The sequence below is a fragment of the Drosophila grimshawi genome, unplaced genomic scaffold, assembly GCF_018153295.1.
Source record: "Drosophila grimshawi isolate 15287-2541.00 unplaced genomic scaffold, ASM1815329v1 contig_311, whole genome shotgun sequence".
In the NCBI taxonomy this organism is placed as follows: domain Eukaryota; kingdom Metazoa; phylum Arthropoda; class Insecta; order Diptera; family Drosophilidae; genus Drosophila; species Drosophila grimshawi.
The window spans coordinates 12,649,669-12,671,687 of record NW_025063098.1 but is presented as its reverse complement, the minus strand read 5'-3'; the positions used below and the strand labels follow the sequence as shown (position 1 = coordinate 12,671,687).

General features: G+C 44.9%; 1 protein-coding gene across 1 annotated transcript; it reads right to left on the bottom strand.

The window, feature by feature from the left end:
- Positions 1-370: 370 nt before the first annotated feature.
- Positions 371-19,171, bottom strand: LOC6563156 (AF4/FMR2 family member lilli). The gene is made up of 3 exons (XM_032737136.2): positions 19,048-19,171; positions 3,143-3,946; positions 371-3,106 (listed from the first exon to the last, which is right to left on the bottom strand). Exons 1-3 carry the CDS (start codon positions 19,057-19,059, stop codon positions 1,169-1,171), a joined length of 2,754 nt encoding a protein of 917 aa, XP_032593027.1. The 5' UTR covers positions 19,060-19,171; the 3' UTR covers positions 371-1,168.
- Positions 19,172-22,019: the final 2,848 nt, after the last annotated feature.

Genomic DNA, 22,019 nt, shown 5'->3' with positions numbered 1-22,019 from the left:
AACTTATTAAGACAACAGCCTAAGCAGTAAGCACAGATTGAAACCAACAAACTTATTTAGACAACAGCCAAAGCTTTATCAGTAGCAGACTTGCCAACCAACCAACTTATTAAGACAACAGCCAAACTTAAAGCTTTGCTATAAGCAGAGATGTAAACCAACCTACTTATTGAGACAACAACCGAAGTTAAAGCTTTGTAAGAAGCTTTTGCTGAAAAGTTTAAAGTTCGTAAGTAATTTAAGTACTAAAAGCCCACAGAACGACCCATTAAATAAACATGTAATTTTTTTAAACAAATTCTTTATATTTGCTTGTAGTTTTGTATTTTTTTTCAAATTTTTTTTTTTAATTTTTAAAATTTTTTTTGTAAAACTTTGTTTTAAGTTGTTCTCTCATTTATCCATTTGTTTTGTTGTATATAAATAATAATACTTATGGCTATAATATAGTAAACGTTTCTCGATTTTACATGTTTTTTTTCTTTCTTTTCGCTGTTGTTGTTAGCCAAATACAAATTTTTCTTAAGGATTCTTTCTGCATTATTGATCTTTCTGTTGGCTGTTATTGTTTTTGTATGTTTGTGTTGGTTTTGAAACGTGTTGTTGTAATCGAAAAACTGCAACAATTGCAACTAACAAAGCTAAAGTTACATGTCATACGCGCTAATATAGATACAATTATCATATATATATTTTATTTTTACTTTCAAACTTAGGTGCTAGAAGTTGTTCTGCATTAGATTTAAGATTTTTCATTTTACATTATATACACTTAAAAAATTTGCTAATAGTTTTTTCTTTCAATTTGTCATATTATTATTTCTCATAGATTTATCAATATTTTTTCAATACAATTGCAATTAATGTGTGGCGGCCCCTGGCGGCGATTGCTTGTGGTATGGGATTGGGAACATTAAGATCGCAAGGAGGGATGGGAGGGGGGCAACATACACGTTCACAACCTGAGCATAATTGGAAATTATGTTTACAGCGTTTTTTTTTTTGTCTCATATATCTCATATCGTTTCACTTCTGTATGCACATAATTCCTTACATATTGAATACTGCTTGGATTCCGGTTGAGGCGCCACCTAGACGAGCGTGACCCGCATGCTCAATCCCGACGGCAGCCACCGTCTCCGTGGCAATCGAATGCTTACAACTGATACTAACTGCCGACCATGATGTGGGCGGGCTGTTCCAGCTCATTGGCACTGGCCACTGGCCCGCTGAGGCCGCTCTTGAAGAGTTCATCGGTGCTGAGCTTGCAGCTGGGCACAAGTTCGGTAAACTCGGAGCCCAACCCGAACTCCATGTCCAGGAAACCATACTCCCACGTATTCGCTCCAGCAGATACATTCGAGCTGATGCTGCTCACATAGGATGACGTCAGCGAATGTGTCGCCGATGAAATGGTGGACAACGTGGTGAAGGTTGCGGTTGTCGACGATGGCGACGAGGCGAAGGAGCTGCTGCTGCTGTTGCTCTGACTGGCGCTCGCTTGCACGGTGGTAAAGCTACCGCTAAAGGCCAGCGTGGAGCCGTTGCCGCCGCCGCCGCTGTTGCTGCTGCTGCTCGCTATGCACACGGGCACCGCTGTGGGCGTGGCAGCTGCGGGAAGTATATTGAACAGATCGTTGTTGTTAAGTGGATCCAGCGCCGACTGTGAGCTGAGGCTGAGCACCGAACTCCAGTTGATGGACCTCGTTGAATCATCATCCGCATAGCCAGAGTCACTCGATTCACAGGCACTGACCACGCTAGAAGTGGAACTGGCATTGGATGTATTGCTGCTGGTGTTGCTGCTGTGCACCTGAGCAACTGTTGCTGCGGGCACAGCAACGTTGCTACTGTTGCTACTGCTGTTGCTAACGGGTGCAATGCTGGATGGCGTTGGCAATGCAACAGCTACAACTGCTGCTGCCGCTGGAGCCGCTGCTGCTGTTGCTGTTGCCGCAGTTGTCGGCTGACAGGTGGCGGGGAAGGGCGTTGCACGGCCGGACTGCGAATCCCGGAACGGATAGTGATCGTACGGATGCAGAGTGGTGCCAACCGCCGTCTCACAATTGCTACTCGCCGCCGCCGCGGGCTGTGTCTGAAAGACACCGGGAGCAGAGGCTGCCGCTTGAGCCGCAACTGCCGTTCTGTAGGGCGGCGGCGGGGCATCGAGACGCTCATGATAGCCGAGCGGCGCTTGGGGCTGAAAGCTGGGTGCTTGCGCCAGTTGCTGATAGTGTTCCATGTTGGCCAAACGTGCGCAGTTCAACACGGGCGCATAATCCTGCTGTTGCTGCTGCGAATGATGCATCGGCGCTGGCGGAGATTGCTGCTGCTGCTGCTGTTGCTGCTGCTGCTGTTGTTGCTGTTGCTGCTGATAGGCTGGATGATATTGCGCTGCCTGGGCAGCGGCAGCAGCTGCTGCGGCAGCAGCCTGTTGATGATGCTGCTGCGCCGCCTGATGCAACTCCTTGGCCTCCGTTTCGATCTCGCGATCGATGCGCTTGAGCGTATTGCAGATGAGCACCGAGCGATAGAGCGACTGCTCCGACACCTGGCGAAAGCGCGACAGCTTGAACATGGACATATTGCGTATCTTCAGCCGCGTGTCCTTGTAGCAATTCCTGTTGGCGCTGCACCAGCCGCCGCGTCCGTCACAGCAGCGCTTCAGGGGCATACCGTGGAGGGGCATCGCTACAAATGGCGGTGGCGCTGGTGCCGCGCTGCCACTGCTACCTGCGGGCAGCGCCGTCGTTGACGTTGCCGCATTGCTGGCGGCGGCACTGCTACAGCCGAGATCCAGATAGGATTTGCCATTCTCCGCACAGCGTATGGTCTGCTGCGGTGCTGGCTGAGCGTAGACAACGCCAACACCATTATCATAGAACTGTTGTTGCTGCTGTGTGGCACTGGGCGCTGCTGCCGCTCCACCTGCAGCGCTCGCAACGACGGCGCCTGCAGCTGCACCCGGATTTGTTGTCCACTGCGGGGGTGCAAAACCACGCGGCGTCATGTGCTGGGGGCTTCCGGTGCGGGAGCAATTCTGTTGGGGAAACGGCTCCGAGTAGTACGCGGGTCGGCTGCCATAGCCGGGCGCATAGCTGCGCTGCTGTTGCGCGGCTGCGGCTGCCGCTGCTGCCGCCGCTTGTTGCTGATGTTGCTGCTGCTGTTGTTGCTGCTGTTGTTGCTGCTGCTGCTGCTGCTGCTGCTGCTGCTGCTGCTGTTGCTGCTGCTGCTGCTGTTGTTGCTGCTGTTGCTGTGCAAACGGATGATATCGGATGGGACAGTAAGTGGGTATAATACTCTCCTCCTCCTCGTAATCATCCTCGAAGTCATCATCATCGTCGTCCAGCTCGTCCGCACTGAGCAGCGTCGTTGCGAGCGTGGAGCGTGTGGCAATGCTGCCCCAGGGATCACTCGGCACAGCGACCGCCTGCAGCTTGGAGATGCAATCCACCGGTTCGCTGCTGTTGCTGACCGGCGCCACGGGCGTTGCAGCCGTTGACCAGGGTTCGCATGGCACTGCCGCAACCACCTCTAGCTTGGCAATGCTGTCCTCGGGTATCGCAGCGCTCGCTGTTGGCAGCAGTGGCACCTCAGCGGCGCACTTGTTGTTGCTGCTGGTAGTGGTGGTGGTACTAGTGGTGCTAGTGTTGCTATTGCTGTTGCTGTTGCTGTTAGTAACTTTATCACCGTTGCTAATAATACTATGCGCTGGTTTCACAATCTCCACATTGTTGTTGTTGGATTCGGTTTGGTGTTCCATTGTCGTCTTTTGCTCCTCGAGCGATTCCAGGTAGTTGTTGTTGTTGACGGCCCATTTGTTGGCCTTAACCGGCGGCGGTGCACAGTTGCCCGTGTAGGTGGTGTTGGCATCCTTGCTGTCGAAGGTCAGCTCATGCTTCCGCTTTGTAGCGGCTGTTGCTTGAAGACCCATTGCTGAATTTACCTGCAAAACGCACACAAAACGAAAAGTGAAATTCATATTAGCAATTGGCGGCAAAAGTTAAGTTAAATTTTGAGTTAAGCTGAATAACGACTAAGTCACATCCTGCTTATTTTACTCCAGTTCAATCATCTCTTCCAACTACAGATACATCTACTATTTCATATTGTGTCTCTAATTACAATCAATTTTTGCATATTCATACTTTTGTTAAGAAAAAGTGAACTGAACTGTTATTAATTAGAATTATTTTCATATTAATATTTATAAGTATCTAATAAATTTCAAAATCCTTACTCTGACCACATTATCAGTCTATTAGTTCAACATACCCCGTTGCTGCTTTATCATAGCGTATAACAAGCATTTGAATCTTGTCTCATAAATTGTGAAGCACTGCACAAAGGAGCAGCAGCCAATGAGTAAACCACCCAAAACCCAAACCATCAAAGCCACCCAGTTGCCCCCTCCAGCCATCGCCAGCCAATGTCAGGCGCCTGTCTACGTGCCGGGGCCAGGACAACGACAAAGGGCACAAAAAAAACTTATCAAGAAAATGGAAGTCAGGCGGCAGCCGAATGACAACAACAAGAACAACCCACACCCAACAAGCAAACCCAGCCAGCAGCAGCAGCAACAGCACCACCACCACCACCGCCGCCAGCACCATTGCTGCATCATAATGAAAATGGAGAGACACAACGACGAAGAGCAGCCCAGTCAGGCAGTCAGTCGGGCAGCCACCCTCGCCAACCAACTGGCTGGCATTGCTCATCAGCGTTGCTTGCTCGAAATCTTCTTAAAATAAAACACAGAAACAGAGGCAGAGGCAGAAGCAGAAGCAGAGGCAGGGACAAGAGCCAAAAGCAGCCAGCAGCCGCAAACAGACACAGGCGGGCACACAAGGGGCAAGCGGTGGTGCACGGTCAGAGGCAGCAGCAGCAGCAGCAGCAGCAGCGGCAACGACAGACGCAGTAATAGAAGTGTTCAGCATGAGCGTGGGACTCGCCGCACTGGGGCGGGCTGCCTTCAACGTCTTAGCATCATTGCGTTCATCACTTCCGCACATTTGTGTGAGATTCTCGAAACTATTTTTGGGGGACGCGTTTTCATGATTTTGGAATATATGGCATGGAAACAACATTGAACAATGCCACACTGACTGCCAGAGCGTTCCATTTCGTTTCATTTCAAATTTAGTGTAATCTCAAATCAAAGTTTATTTGAATACTCATAGTGATCTGCAGTCAGCTTTATATGAACAGAGATTGAGGCACATAAAAAAGATCTGGTAATTTTATTCAAGTTTTGAGTAGCTCTAAGGAAATATTTCTATAAGTAAATGAGTTCTCAAAAATATAATAATATAATACTCATATTTATTGGCAATTGATAACTTAGCATTTCCCCATTAATCTTGCATATTTTATAGAAAACAATCGATTTCTTTCTTTCTTATCAATTCACACTCAAATATATCAAAACTGCCGCATTGCAATGCTGATCATAAATTGAGGCTCTGTTCGTTTTAAGTGAAATATCTGTGGCAACTGCTGAGCAGTGTTGCCACCCTCTATTATATTAACACAGAGAACTCAACAACTCTGTCCCAGCCCCGCTAAACATGAAGTTTCTGAACATCACAGATGTGCGTACTGTGTGCTCCGTGCCTTTGTCAGACTTATAAGGGTTGCCATATGCTCGCATATTTCTGCATTCAGAGGGGGAATACGAGCCACAGTCGTGAGCCATGAGCCATGAGTCGCAGCAGCAGCAGCAGCAGCAACAACGAAGCGCATCGGGGTGAGTTTTGTTTCGTTTCATTTTCGTTTGCAGCTCTTTTTTTGTTGTTTTTTTTTTTTTGTTATCGTCATCGAGGTCGACATCGTCCCAGTCGCAGTCGCAGTCGCATGTGTTTCACATTTTCCTTGCCCTTTTTTCCAGCCCCTGCTTGCTTGTTTGCCTGCCACGTTTGTCTACCCGCCCCGGTTTCGTTGTTCGTTCGGTTCGGTCTTCGGTCTTTTGCTGTTTAGCTGCTTCTCAGCGTCATCGCATCGCATCGTCGTCGTCGTCGCATTTCATCCCTCGTTGTCTGCAGCTGTATTTCGGTCACTTTATGGCATAGGGGCTGGCTGGCAGTCTAGACTCTAGACTCGACGCTCATGACTAACAGTGTCGAACATCTTGCGTCAAACTGGCTCGCTCATCTTGAAGTAAACCCAAATGTTTTGAGCTGATCGCACACAAATTTCCTCATAATATTTGTCATCGTTCGTGATCGCTGTTCGTTCCTCGTCTCTTGTGAGCTGTTGTCTGTGTGTGTGTGTCACATTGCAGTTGCTTATCGGCATCGTTTGAATTCATCGCTCATCGCTTATTGCTCATTGCACATTGCTTATTGTTTGCGACTGGCGCTGGCGCACACGGCGTATGTGGAATGCTTTTAAAAAGCGCATTGCGCATACGCCGTGCTGTGCTGTGCTCAAGGGGAATTTACAAAAGCTGCCTGCTCCCACATTAAAAGCTCCACAACTGCAAAGCTTGCAAACGGAAATCAAAAACCCCAGAAAACAAAACACACAAAATAACTTTCTACACTAATTTGCGTTAAAAAATTGTTACAACAACAGGCGGAGAAATTGTTGTTGCTGCTGTTGCTGCTGTTGCGTTTTGCTTTGGTGTGAGTTGTAAAAAAAATAAAAGAGTGTTGCTATCATTATAGGCAACAACAATAACAAAGCTGGCCAACAATCAAACACGGCCGAAAGTCATCTTTAGAGCTGCTAGGAGAGCAGCAACATGATTTGAGCTGCGTTCACTGATATTGCAACTGCGACTGTTGGCAGTTGAATTTTATTGCCACACCAGCATCAGTCACCTAGTCACTCAGTCGGCCCGTCAGCCAGTTTCAAGCCAGCGCTAAAGCAACAACAACAACAACCACGGAGCACACACAAAAGCCAGTCCGGCAGTCAGGCAGTCAGGCAGCCTCGGCAAGCGTTCGCTGCTTTTTTTTTTATTTTTTTTTTTACTTTTTTACTTTACGCTTCGCCAGCAACTCGTTTCAGCTCTGGCTCTGGCGACGTTGGCGACGGCAACTGGCTCCAAATTGACGGCTGAGGCTGAGACTCGAAAGCTCGCACGCAGCGCTGCAGTTGTTACTGCTGCTGCAGCAATAACAACATCGTCGTCGTCGTCGTTGTCGCTGTCGCTGTGTTGTCCGTCGCTACCTTCAAATTCCACAATATTCAAGTTTCAGGTTATGAGCCAACCAAGCGACGACCGTACAAGCGAACGAAATGAACGACCGACAGACCGAACGAACGACCGTCCAACCAGCCAACCAGCCAACCAACCTGAGAGCCAGTCATCGTCAACAATAACCACAACAACAACAACAGCAGCGACAGCAACAACACGAAATGTTTGCCCGAAAGCCAAAGCCAAGCCGAGAGCCCCACAGTCTCAGAGCCAGGCCAACACAGTTGAAACGTCGCAACGTCCGCTCTTATGCACAGTGGTACAAAAGCCGTCAATTTATAATGTTTTCTTTTATTTAAAGTTATATTGAAAAAGTCTAGCTTGAAGTATATTTAGAGACTTCTTGTCAATGTAAAAATTGTAGATAAAGTCCAAAGATATTATTATATATTTATTTACACTTATTTATATTAGCAATATACCAAAAAGTATTTGGTGTTGTGAAGAATAAAATATATAACAGCTAATAATTTGTATTAAGACAATGACTACTTTTTTATTATCCCACGTTTCCTAAAAAAATGTATTTTAAGACTAACTGCGTAAAGTATTGTCAGTTACAAGACGACTTTTAACTACAACCAACCAACGTTAGTTTGGCTCCACTGTGTCGGCCTCGCTTGGCGCTGCTCAAAAGTCGACTTCAGCAATAAAGTCGGTCGCTGGCTGGCTCGACTGCCCGCCTCGACTGCCTGTTCAGGGGTCTGGGCCTGGCTCAAACTCTGTCTCTGGCGCTGGCCCGACGCGCTGTGTTTTTGTGTTTTTTGTGGCCACTTTGAATTCTTCAGTTGAAACAACGTGCGATAGCAGCGAATACGAATCGAAACGAAACGCAACAACAACAATAAATACAGCAACAGCAACGGCAACGGCAACGGCTGAATAAAAAAACCCAAGTTTCAGCTTTCGACAAAGCCAAACTACGGGCCAGCTCTTAAGCGACTTCGGCTCGGTCGCTGGCTTTAACTTTGGCTTAGAGTCTCGCGTCTCGCGTCTCGAGTCTCGAGTCTGGCAATAAGCCGCCGATCTCACAAGCAATTTAAATACACAAGGCAGAAAGAGGAAGAAGAAACTTTATAAACATAAAAACGAACGCACTGAAAGATGATGAACACAAGAGGAAGATGATGATGATGATGATCAAGAAGAAGAAGATGAAGCAGTAAAAGAAGAAGCAGCAGCAGCAATATAATATAAAAAAAAACCAGCTTCGCGCTTTCGAGACCGAGACCGGAGTTCAACTTGGAACTGGCAACTGGCAACTGGTGATGGCGAATAGCGGCTGCTCATCATAATAAAAATGAATTGAATTGAAGACACGGTCTCTGTAGACGAGCCGAGTCCCAGCCAGAGATTGGTCTCTTCGACATCGTGGATGGGGTCTCTTCTTTGGGCGAGGGCGTAGCGTTAAAAGATGACGGCGCTGATATGTGCGACGATTGCGACTTGTTGTTGTTGTTGTAGTTGTTGTTGCTGTTGCTGCTGATGTTGTTGTGTTTGTTGCTATTGCTGATGTTTCCCATGCTGGTTGTTGGCATCAGCTCTGGGTGAAAACTTGGTTGTACACCCACAACAAACAATAAGAAAGAGAGACAGAGTGAGAGAAAGACATAGAGAGAGAAAGAGAGGGGGACAGCGAGTGCTGGGTACGCAGTTATTTGCTTATAGCGGCACATGACGTTGTGGGAAAGCAAAGGGTTTGTTTTTTCCCGTTTTTTTTTTGTATTTTGTAGTTTTCATATGAAACTAGCCTAAATACGAAAACAGTCGCAGAAGTCATCATCATGATGATGATGATGACGATGTTAAGGATGATGACGACGAGGCTGTGTTGCAAGGTTAATACGTTTTGGGCTCAGGGGGTTGTGTGGGATGGGGTCTTTTGGTTAGTTTGTTGTATGCGCATATTTTGCGTCGGCCATTTCATGTTGCCGCACGAAGTGCGCCAGCCACACGACTGAGAGAGTCCGATGTGGATGCTCGATGGCGGAGTCGCTGCCGACGCTGTCGTTGCCGTTGTCGCTGCTGTCGATGTCGATTGGGGCGCTGCAGGAAGCGTCGTACAAAAGCGAAATCAGCTGTTTTTGGCGAATTTAGAGCAATTTTCAATGCGGCCGCTTTGGTGGTTTTGCTTTTTTCGGTATTTCTACGTGTGTGTGTGTGTTGTTTTTTTTTCGTGCTTTGCCGTGTCGAAGATTTATAAGCAGCGACGACGGCAGAGAAGTTGGCGTCGCGCAATTGGTGACATTGAAAATTTGCAAGGCTCAGCTGACGGATGGGGAGTATTATGGGTAACGAGTTGCGGTCTGAAGGGGCATGCCTTACCCTGTCTGTACAGAAATACACATGCTTGTACGCTTGACTGTCAGCTGTGGCCAATGTGGCCCACACGCTCTGCCGGCTGCTGTTTAAGAATGGCGCCCCAGTCATGACTTTTGGTCAATGAACCGACAACGCCAACGTTGCTCCTTTATTTACATCTTCGCCTTTTTTGCATATGCAATAAACAAAAGAGCGTGCGCCGGAAATTGAAATCGGAATCAGCTGTTTGACCGAGTGCGAAGCAAGGACATGCAAACAATTCTTGAAAAATGAGCTGAGCACTCGAAAATCCTGTCAGCTATCGCCTAAGCCTTGCAACGGTCGCATCTACCTAAGGTCGAGCGAACTAATCCTCACAAAGGATACAGCGCATTAGGTACGCTATGGGTTCTAGGGTTCACGGTTTGAGATTTTCATTCCCAACCGGGAATGCGCTACCTGCGCTCCCTGTGCGAGCGAGCGATCGATCAAAACTGCAACTAACTGACATTTTTCTGAGAGTTAGAAATAAAGATCGCTGAAGTTCGAAGGAATGGGACATCAAAATGTATTTAAAATTAACCTGCAGTAGTAGCAAAAGGGCAGCTAATAAGAAGTCGATTGAAATTGCTTGGGAAATATGTGTCGATATGAATGATTTAGGTAGAAGGTGGATTAGAGATCTACTGTTACTACGGGATACAAGAACATGAGCATATGAGAACACCTGTACTCTAATATTATTATATATAAATATTATATAAAATTCATGCTAAAATACAACGTAACCATTATATTATATTATTATTATTAATGCATATAATCTGGAATCTGCAAAGTTTGTAACTATGTCAACTAATTTTCTCCGTTCAATATCTTATTTTTATTTGCCTCACATGCAAAAAATACATTTGTATTTCCCCATTTGAAAGTTTCAACCGACAACCTTCAAGTTCTATCTCTATCCTATGCGATCGACAACTTCTTATCTGACAGCCCCAACTATCAAGAACAACAACAGCAACAACAACAATAACACCCTTACGTCACTGCTCAGCCAAAACTAACTGTGTCGGAGCCCTGAGGAGAGGACTCGCCGACAGGTTTCACCACCAACTGAATGACTGCCTGATAGCTGAGCGCAGTGATCACAGTATCAATACATCAGCATGCAAATTTGTGTGAGCGTGAAAAGGTAACGGCTGTTGTTGTTTCTGTTGCCGTTGTCGCTTATCACGAGCAGCTGATAAGACAAAGGCGAATCAACATCGGGTAGCGGCAAGTGCGCTAATCGTTGCTTACAAACCAGGGCTGGCCGAAAAAAATACAACACAACACAGCGCACTGAAGAGCAACAGCAAAAGCTAAAAAAAAAAAAAAACGACAATTGCCGTTAACAATCGTCATCGTCATTTTCGTACACTGCGCAAATTGCACAGCGGCTATGAAACGCGGCCGTGCCAGTGCCACAAACAACAACACAACAGTCAAAGCTATCAAGGCGTACGTTCACCAAGCCGCGCCGCGCCGCACGGCGGCCCGCTTGGTAAACACAAAACTACAACAACATCAAAATACTATGGAAAAAATGTCTGTATATATGTATTTATATTTGCATGTATGTGTGTGCTGTGGTGTTGCGTGTGTGTATGTGTGTATGCCAGGCCCGGCCAGTCAGGCAGCAACAACACAAAGGCAGCAACTTCGCTCCACACACAATTTCCACATCGCAGCCGGGCCGTGCAATGCTGACTCGGCGTCAGTGTGGAATGAGAGAATGCCATATAAAAATACACACAAATACACACACACACACTCGCACACGCAGCCATACAGCGAGAGCGAACGAGCGAGTACAGTCGCACAGTTAAAAATAAAGTGTGGGTCGTTGCGAAGGGAGAGACGAACTGCTGAGTAGCAGAAGAAGAGTGAGTGTGTGTATGTGTTTGTATGTGTATGCGCTGGTGAGTGAGGGTAAAAACAACAAAGCAGCGACAGCGACAGCGACGCTGCTGCTGGTAAATAATGATGATGGAACAACAACACAACGCTGCTGCTGATGCCTGTGTATGTTTGTGTATATATATACATATATACATGCATATATATGCGTATATATATGTGTGTGTATATATAATGCTGTCGCTGCTGCTGCTGTTGTTGTTGCTGTTGATAGCGAGGGACGTAATATCGCAACGTTGCCCGTTCAAACGAGCGAACGAACGTTCGTTCCGAGACTCGAGTTTAATTTTGTAGTACGTAGCAGAAAAAGAGGCAACAACAACGACAACGACGACGAAAAATAAATGATGGCGGCAACAACAGCAACGGCCACTGCGACTGACTTGGCAGTGTTGCGTTCCGATTTTTGTTTCAAATTGTCGCTGTTGCGGCCGTTGCTGTTGTTGCTGCTTTTGGGTTTCGAAAACACTTTAAAGCGCAAAAGGAAGAAGAAGAAGCAGTAGTAGCAAACGGCGTTTTCTAGTGCATTTCGCTTAGAATGGCAAAAACGGTTGGTCAGACTTTTATTGGAGGGTGCTTTGCTGTTGTACTGTGAATGTTGCGCTCCTCGCATCGTGGTGAGCTCGAGCATTCGCACTGTCACTCGTAATCATGCATGTAAATACATGTGTGTATGTAAGCATATGTATATGTATGAGCGTATATCTACTGGCCTCGCATGCTTGCCGATTTGCCAAAGGTTGCGTCTTGTGGTGGATTATTATTGAGGAGCAGCGCGCGTAAATTGATGTATTTTTGAATCTCGAAATCTAACTACATAAATGTCACACGACAATAGCTGTTCGCATATACTCGAGTCAAAGCGATTTATTTTAATTCTGATTGTTTTATATACATATATATATGAAAAATTATCTGTATTCAATTCTGGGGAAGAGCATTGAAGGTTTCTTGTGACGAATGTGTAGCGATTTATCAATATAAGTTTTAATTTCTATATAAAAGTTCCAAGCAAACGTGTATGATCAGTCATATCTGCAAGATAGTTTATATTATTATGCAACCCATTCAAAAGTTCCAGGGTTGCCACTACTCTCAACTTCAAAGCAACAAAATTCACATCGATCCTTCGCGCCAAGGTTCAAAACTTTGTCATAGCTTTCCAATCCTTCTTCCCCTTTAAGCGCCGTGTCATCAACAACCTTACGCTGGCCATTGCTTTAACGGTACTATGCGACAACACAGACCGAGAGCCAAGTTTTTCTCTCCACATTCAATAAAGTAAAGCACAGCAGCAGCAGCAGCAGCAGCAGCAACAACAGCAACATCAATGCTGAGCGTATCCGTTGCTGTTGCTTTAACCATAACCGCCCACTAAGAGCGCGCCCAGCCATGACTATGACTACGTTGACTCCCGCTATACCATAAGCCGCCCACACACACACACACACTCGCACACACACACACACACACACACTCGCACACACATACACAAAAAGACAAGCAAACACAGCAAGTGCGAGTGCGAAGGAGAGACTGAGACAGAGATAGACAGCCCCAACACTCCGAACTGTTTATAATATAACCTTATTTCGCACATACAACACGTACATACACATACACTCACTTTGTGTGTGTGTGTGTGCGTGTGAGTGTTAGTCGAAAGAGCTCCAACGCCCACGGGTTTGCCATGGCTCCTTCTGCCTCCTGCTTGACATATCCTGCCTGTTCTCTGCATCACTCGCTCTCGTTCTTTATGCCTGACATTATTATAATATTATATTCCTTATAATATAATGGGTTGGCAGCACTGGTAGCTAAAAACCACCTATACCACCCACTCAACCACCCAACCACCCACATAAGCGACCCTGCGCACTGGCGTCGAGCAAGTCAAACCGGCATTTATGCCCGAACCCAAACCCGAACTGAAGCCCGAACTCAAACCCTCTGCTCACCCTAGCTACAACGGCAGGCTTTGCTGGGAGGAGGAGAGGGAGCTGGGAGGGTGGTTCAATGGTGGTGGTGGTGGATTCTATGCGAGTGTGTGTGGTGAAATATGCCATGACGTATAAAAGCTAAAAACGTTGGCAAATATAATGAAATTGGGTGAAATGCGCTCGCTCTCGCCCTCACGTTGGGCTGACATAATAAAGCCTACCACCAACCATCCAGCCATTCTGCCATCCTGCCATCCTGCTATCCTGCCATCCAAACCATCCAGTCAGGATGGTACGGTACGGTCTACGGCTCAGGCTTTGGCTCTGACTCCGGCTACGACGCTGGGTGGTTTTTGCCCGGTTTGGGATGGGGATTGGGGTGTTGGGTGGTGGTTTTGGGCCATGATGCCATGAAAACCACTTTTCGAATTGCACGTTGTACGTGGGCAGAGAGCGAGAGACGTTCTCGTTGATTGTCAAGCGGGTGAGAAATGAAAATGGAAGAGCTTGGACAGCTTCAAGAGGGCGGGGGGTTGAGAGAAACTCTGTCAGTCTTGGGTGTTACTGCGCTGCCGCCGCACGATAACTTTAATTTAGCTTAATGGAAATATTCGCAGCGAAACGGTTCACTTTATTATTGCTGTTGCTGTTGTTGCTGTTGGGTTATCCTTTAGCGCAGTACAAGTGTCCGAGTGGCAGTTCTTGCTAAGTAGGTGACGCAACCACAAATTTGCGGCAAGCGATTTAATAATGTTAATTGTGTGCGTGTGTGCATCGCTCGCTCTGCCTAGCTAAACCCATAAATGTATCTGTATCTGTTTAGCTCTGCATTCGCAATAGCTGCTCTGTATCTGTATCTGTATCTGTGACTGTGTGAGTGAATTGCGCGTCACGTCATCGTGCTGCCATCATCAACAAATGCCGCACCATTTATGTAGCCGGTGCATCCCCCATGCCTCCAGTTGCCCCCTCCTCTTGTTAGTTAGCTAGTGCAAACAAGTGCAAGTGATGCGCATTCATTGATAAGATTTTGTGCAACACACTGTCAGGCAACTACAGCTGTTTGTTGTTGTTGTTGCGTTTGCTGCTTGATGTTGTTGCACGCTTTGGGCATACATTAGCCGCAAAACATACAACATTGACTGTGTCGGCCGCATCGTATAGTCAATCCCCCATATAAGCATGTGGCACGTTTCGAGTTTCGAGTAAATCTGTTAAGCAACAGCAACAGCCCCAACCAACCAACCAAGCAGCCAATCGGTCAACTGAGTCTCGCAGTAGCAAAGTCGATGGTCAATGTCTTGCAATTGTCAATTTGTCATCGGGGGGTTTTCTTGTTTTGAATGGCTTGACTAATTCATCGAGCAATTCATCGAACAATACGCAAGGACGCTAAGTATCTGGAGAAGTGCAATGAGAAAGCAACTTGATGTTAAGATAATTAACGCAAAAAAACACAGTTCTTGTTAAAATGTAATAAGCTTATATTATATATATGTATTATAGCCAGTGAATTATGCTGAATAAGATTTTACCCTTTCAAATTATTCTGCATATATGATTTGCTAATCGGGAAATAACAAATCTTTAAGAGAGTAAGAGTAAAGCTTAACAATTGAAAAGGTTTTTGAACTTTGTGTAGCAAATGAGAGCGTTGATAAGACTATCAGTAGTAGTTAAAGTCATGCTAATTATTTTTGAATAATTAAACTAAAATCGATAACATTTAAAAATGTGATAATACTGATACTGGGGCGATTGTTAAGTTGTAGATTGGCAAACACGATTAATAGCTCTATCAAATAGCAAATATTTACATATTAAGAAGGTGGATATTTGGTTGATACTTAGAGCATAGAACTTTGGCCAATTATTATTATTATTCAGAGGCGATCTCTCCGCAAGCACCACTTAAAAGTTAAGTCTTAGTCCACTAACAACTCTTGCAAGTAACTTTAAACTAAAGTCGTGACTTTAGTCGATTACTCATGCGCGACAAGTTGGCGCTCCGCACCACCCCTTTTCCCCTCTCCTAACATAGTTAACTCGTCTTTTTCTCACCTAGTGATGGCTACCTGTACACACATACATATATAAATATGTGTGTTTGTGTGTGTGCGTGCATGTGTTTGTGTCAGTTTCCCAAATGGCCATGCGGCATTTTGTTTACATTTTTGCGTCAAGGCTGTGGCAGGCAGCAGCAGGAAGAACACTTTTACGTTTGGCGCGAGTTAAGTGAAGAACAGAAGAACCAAGCAGCCAGAAGCGGAGGGGAAAACAACCCTTAAGTGTCTGTGCTGCTTTTTTTTTATTTTATTATTATTTAAACTTTATCATTGAGAGGTGCTTTTCGCTTTCAGTGGTGCACTTGACCGCCAAGCAACAAGTTTAAGAAGCGGGACAAAAATTAAAAAGCCAGCAGCCAGCCGCCAGCCCAAATGGGTCGGAAAGGATAATAATGCCATTAATGGAACTCGCACACACACACACACACACGTACAAAACACAAGCAGCACACATGCAAAGAGAGGACAATGACAACGACGATGACGACGGCGACGTCGACGACGCGTCGTAAGTCGGGCCCCCAAAGGCATTTTTATGGCAGCAGACATGTACCAGTGTACGTGTATCCTCGTACGTATGTGTGTGTGTGTGTGTGCGTCCTGACTGCCTGCCACATGCATGCAAATAAAGCAATGCAAGCCCAGCAAGTAAACCACAGCAAAACCGACCGACCAAGTCGCGTTTCGCCTTCGCGTTTTCATTCATAAAATCGAAGAGCAAAGAAAATGGCACAGGAGGCTGCCTGCCCCACAGCCCAGCCCTGCACCCCAACAAACCCAAACAAGCCCCCACGTTCGGTTCTTACTTCCGGGCAATGGAGCTGTGGTGCTGTGCCTCTTCTACCAATTACTCAAAAGGCGTGCGCATGCAGCGCACTTGTGTTAATGTATCTGAGAAAGTGAAATCAAATGGCCAATAACAACAGCAATAATAATAACAACAACAACAGCCAGAGCCAAAGCCAGAGCCGAGGCCAATTCCGGAGCCGGGTCCGGGTCTGGGGCCGTGCCGGACCGGCGCCAATTTCAAACTATTTGTGCCGCAGCAATTGCGACTGCGACGTCGATGCTATCAGCGCAGCAGCCAGCGCCGCTGCCGCTGTCGCTGCCACAGTCGCCGTCTTTGTCGTCGCTGCTTGCTCAATTAAGTGAATTAAGTCTCGTGCCGGAATTTGCACCACCCTAAAAAACCATAACAACAACAACACACACACACGCACACACAGGGGACACACACACACTCATACGCCACAGCTATAAAGAACAATTAAAAAGGAGAGCAAGCAAAATAATGATAACACATTTGTGCTGTATTTATATAAAAGTTGAGTCCGACTCCGAAATGCCCTTCAGCGTACTAACAAGTGCTGCAAGTATTCAAAAATAATATCTGCAAAATGCGCTATTAGGTTAAAGTGTGCAATGATTATGAAGCCACAAAAGTAATCAAAGCAATTTCTTCAGCACAACTATTGAAAGTGCAGGTTTCGAAAACTATTCAGTTGGATTTGTTAAATTAACAGAGATATATAGCTATAGTGGAACAAATGTATTGCAAGGAAATCTAATGATAGACAAGTGAATGAAATAGTTTTGAACTGCAAAAAGTGTCAACTTGCAGAACTACTGTAACTAAAAGATAAGATACTCAAAATGCATTCATAGGTTTAGGTACATTTGCAAATGTTTTTATAAAACTAAACATGCCAATTTAAATTCAGGTATGCATTGCAATCCACTTGGCTAGCACATAATACCTTTTTTGTAGTGGCAAGTACAAAATTCTATGAAACGATTTTGCTGCTGTCAGCGCCAAGAAGAGCCAAGAAATTAATACAAATCTGATGTCGACGCTGGCGTTTTACAACACGCGACTTTAGACGCTAACGAAAGAGAAAATGCCGCGACGTCGACGACGACGATGTTGAGACGTCCACGAAAAGTTTGTTGCTATTATTCTTTTTCATTTATTTATTTACTTTTTATTTCAATTCTTCTTTTTTGCGCTTTGTGTTTTGTGTTGTTTTTTCGAGTGCTGTGTGTCGAGTGCCGTCGAGTATGTTTGTAATTAATTAAACGGCCCCAAAGTCAGCTGTCTGCGTCGCTGCTGCGGCTGCGACGCCAGCGTCCAAACAATTGTTGCATTAGACAATGGAGACAGAAACGGCGACGCCAGCTTAGCCGGCAGCAGCGACGGAGACAGAGACAGCGGCTGCGGCTGCGGCAGCAGCTATTTAGCATATTGCGCTTAAGTAAATGTGTGCCAATAGATGGCGCTGCATGATGGCAGCGCCAGCACGTGCAACTTTTGCATTGTTTACATGACGAAGGCACAATTGGTTGCGCTGCTGTTGCTGTTGTTATGATAAGCGCTGTGCCTGCTATTATCCTGCATGCAACGAAAGCCAAGTTGCACACAAGCACAGACATGTATGCAGCACAAGTGTATCTGAGTGTGTGTGTCTCGTCATGCCAGCCACACACAAATACACAGATACTCATAGAGACATAGATCCAATGCAAACCCAAAGCGAACAAAAATCAACCCCCATCCACCCACGCACAGGCAGAGGCACAGACCAATGCCAATAAGTGTAGGCGGGCGGCACAGCGTATTCCATATTGAAACCACATGTTGAAGCTTTCAGTCAGTTTTACGCGCATTTCTAAGTAAAAGGTGCAACAACACAACTTACACACACACAGCCACACACATACAAATAGAGCTACAACTACAAAATATGAAAGCTACCCAAGGGGGGCGACCCACTTGAATGATTCACCAAAAAATATGCTTATGAATGGAAGCGTCAGCTGCGATTTGTTTAGTTTAGTTTAGTTGGGCCAACCTGGGAACACAATCTGTTATCAGCAACAACTGTTCATAGACTGAACTTGAGACAAGTTCATGTTGCGCTGATAAACCCATGGAACGACGCTGCATTTCTTTAATGACTTGACTCGAACGTAATTGTTTGGCTAACTATTTGGCTAAAAAGCTGTCGTTGCGCTTGGCGCCTTGAAGCTGGGCCTAAGTCACAAAGTTAGTCCTTGTTGTTGGTTGACCTAATATGAATACGATTTAGTCTGAGAGAAAGACCCAATATGTAACTATAGTTTATAAGTGGTAGGCATATTTCAAGCTGGATATGTTTAGTTGTTTAATTTTGCTGTCATTTCTAAGTAATTTATAAATATATAATCCTTATTACATAACCCTTGTAGCAATTGCATAGTTTTAATATACTCTGAATACCAAAACTAATCTGAATAATATTCACTTTCAGTTATCGAAACAAATATATTTTTGAAATGAAATGTATATATATATAATTGTTATGGATCTATTGTTCAGTAAAATGAAACTCAGAAGTGTGTGCATTTTCTAAGGCAGGTAGTTTTCAGCTTGAGCACAGTGATTTATTCAGCCCGCCAAATTGCTGGTCCAATTGGCAGTGCAATTGAAATATGCCTGTTAGCCCAAATGGCAGTCATATGATACGAATACGTTCTGGTTTATTAGGTGGTAAGCCAGCATAGTTTGTGGCATGATATGTGATCTATGGACACTCACCTCTGTGCACATTTTCGGCCGGGCCGTTTCCAGAGATGCGCGTTCACTGCGTTTATCCAATTTACCAAAATAGCCAATGGCCGTGGCAATAAAATAACTAAATTTTTTGTTGCAACAACTAACACCTGAAACTAAGTTAGTGTTGTTGTTTGCCAGTTTTTCTTTTCTTCTTTTTTTTGCGTATTTCTTTGATTTAATCTCAGTCACTGGTTAATGTCCTCACAGTGCAGCCAGCAGGAGTTGGCTAGAGCCAGCCACTTGGCTCACCACATCACAATGAACAGATGACAATGACATTTTTGGACACTACTACTTAGAACGAATTCTTAATATATTTGTTCTCTTGGCTTCACTTTTAAACTGTAAACTGTAATTTATATATTTTGTGTAAATACTTTTGTTGCCAATTTAACTGATTGAATCAATTTTTACTACACACACTTTTGAATGTTACTTGAATTGAATATTTGTTAGTTGTTGTGATAACTTTGAATTACGCGCGCTGCTGCAAGTACGGGGTCAGAAATTTACGTCGAATTTTTTTCGTATCGGTTTGCGTTCGACACGATTGCGAGAGCGACGTGTACCTCAGTCTGCCATGCTAAAATCACAAATAAACTGGTCAGCGCTCAAGAAGCAGGCAGCAGGCAGCGAACGCAGGCAAAGCCAGCAACGAAACTCACACACAAACAGTCGCACACACTCACACAACACACACACAAACAGGCGAGCGTAGCTGCTACATTTAGTAAATGCACCCCTGTACAGTGTGTACACTCATACAACAGCACGAAACGGCAGAGCGCACGACTGAGAGAGCACAACGGTCGCTCTGCTCGCACCAAGGCAAGCGAACGACGCGCACTTATGTAAAAAGCATTGAAATTGAACGAGTTTGTCGGTCGTCAGAGAACGGGGAGGGTAGCGACGACAACACTTTGGGCTGTTGGCATTGCCAGCTGTATGCGAAATCGACAGCATTGCCAGCATGAAGATTTCAGTGAAATAAAGACAGCCAGCAAGAGCAGCGACAGCAGTAAGCTCATAGCAAAAGCAATATCACAGCGAACGTTGTGCAAACGCAAACGGCCCCGGCTGCCGGTCGTAGGAGTGGCAGTGGCATCAGCAAGCGGCTGTTATTTAAATGCTGCCAGCGTTGCCAGATCCGGTGTGCCGCTCGAGAGGCAATATTTGAAAGTCTCTCGAATGGATTGTATAACTAGCGAGCAAAACAACTGAAATGCATTCGATACGTCTCAGTTTTTAGCTGATTTTGCTGACTTTCTATCTGAACAACCATATGTTTATCGAGAAATTCAAAATCTCATATGCGATAACTTTAAAAACAGAATTGGGTATTTTATATCCCTAATTAAGATACCTGTGGTAAATACATTCTTGAATGTTAATATTGTAGATTTCAATAACTTATTAGATTCATTATATATTGATTAAGAATTTTTGATATGTTATAAATATAATTTTTTCCTCTAGTAAATCTATAACTCTATATATCTTGAATATCTATATTTTATGTGAGCTATATAAGACTAGCTTAAGGTCTAATTACCCCTTATTTGACTAAAGAAATATTTCTCAATAGTATGATAGTCCTATATTATCTATGTAGTCTCGATTCCTATGCTATGATAATGCAGAACAATATGGCAACTCTGACACAGCGCTGAGTAACTGTCTACACACGCACACACACAACATATACATATATATATATATTTATATACGTATATACATATATTAATATGTGTGTATATAAGCATGTATATTGTGTTTGTGTGTTGGCAGTCTTGTCAGTTGGGGTTTCGTGTAGTGTTGTGCTGGGTCGTCGTTTATATAAAGGTACATTTCCACAGCGCACACAGAAACACACACACACAGAGAACAGAGACTGACGCATGGATGTGTGTGTGTTGGATTTGTGTGAGTTTCGCTGTGGTATGTGCGAAGGCAACGTAAAGTGGAAGCAGAAGCAAAACTAAAAACTGCCGCCACTGTTGCCGTTGCCGTCGCTGCGAAAACTAAAACTGAACTCGACTGCGGCTGTTGGGCGGCTGATGTTGCTGCTGAACCGTCGTTGCCGTTGCCGTCGCTGCTTTGTTCAACATTTTTGTTTATTTCAGCGTGTTGTAGCTGTATCTCAGTTTCGCTGCATTTGTATCTGTATCTGCGAGTGCTTGGGCATTTGGGCACGTCGTCGTCAACGTCGCACAGTGGAACTGACTCTTCTTTTCGTTGCATTACCGAGAATGCGATGCTTGTTATTCTTCAAGCATTTATTTCATATAAATATTTTATCTATTGAATATGTGCTATATTTTCATTTGCAATGCAGCATTTTCAGTATTGTGGGGAGGAATCTGTAGATTGTGCAAATCTTTATACATTTAGCTCTATTGTTCTTATTTGTAATCAAATAATAAAGTCAATATTATTTTTTGTAGCTCGTAATTTTTCAAAAAGTTGAATCGAGCTCATGTTGGACTGGCAGTGTGAGCTGTGAACTCAGCCTGGTTTGTTGAGCGTGTGCAAATGGCAAATATCTTGTTGTCTTTCATTTTTCGAGTGATCTTTTACCACTGTACTGGTTAGGTTTCGTTGCTGTAGCCGTGCCAGGTAGTTTTTGGTTGTTGTTTTTAGCTCGTCGTCCGCTTCGTGTGCGCTCTGTGCTATTTTATGCGACGAACTGACTGACTGACTGGCTGGCTGGCTGGCAGGCGAATGTTGTTGCTGTTGTTATTGTTGTTACCATGACGCAGCAGCAACAGCAACAGCCGCAGCAGCAGCAGCAGCGACGCTGTCGCTGTGCGAATTTCGCCTTGAAACATTTTTGCCGTTCGCTTTACTGCTTTGCTGCATGAGCTCTGCGAGCTGCGATACATATTTTATTATATTTTTTTTCTTTTTTTGTTTGGCCAGTTTATCTTTTGGCCCCAAAAAACTGCATTTGCCCA

Coding starts and splice junctions, on each gene's coding strand:
- LOC6563156 (XM_032737136.2), bottom strand. Junction 3,107..3,142: donor AGCAGCAACATCAGCAACAA/GCGGCGGCAGCA, acceptor GCCGCGCAACAG/CAGCGCAGCTATGCGCCCGG.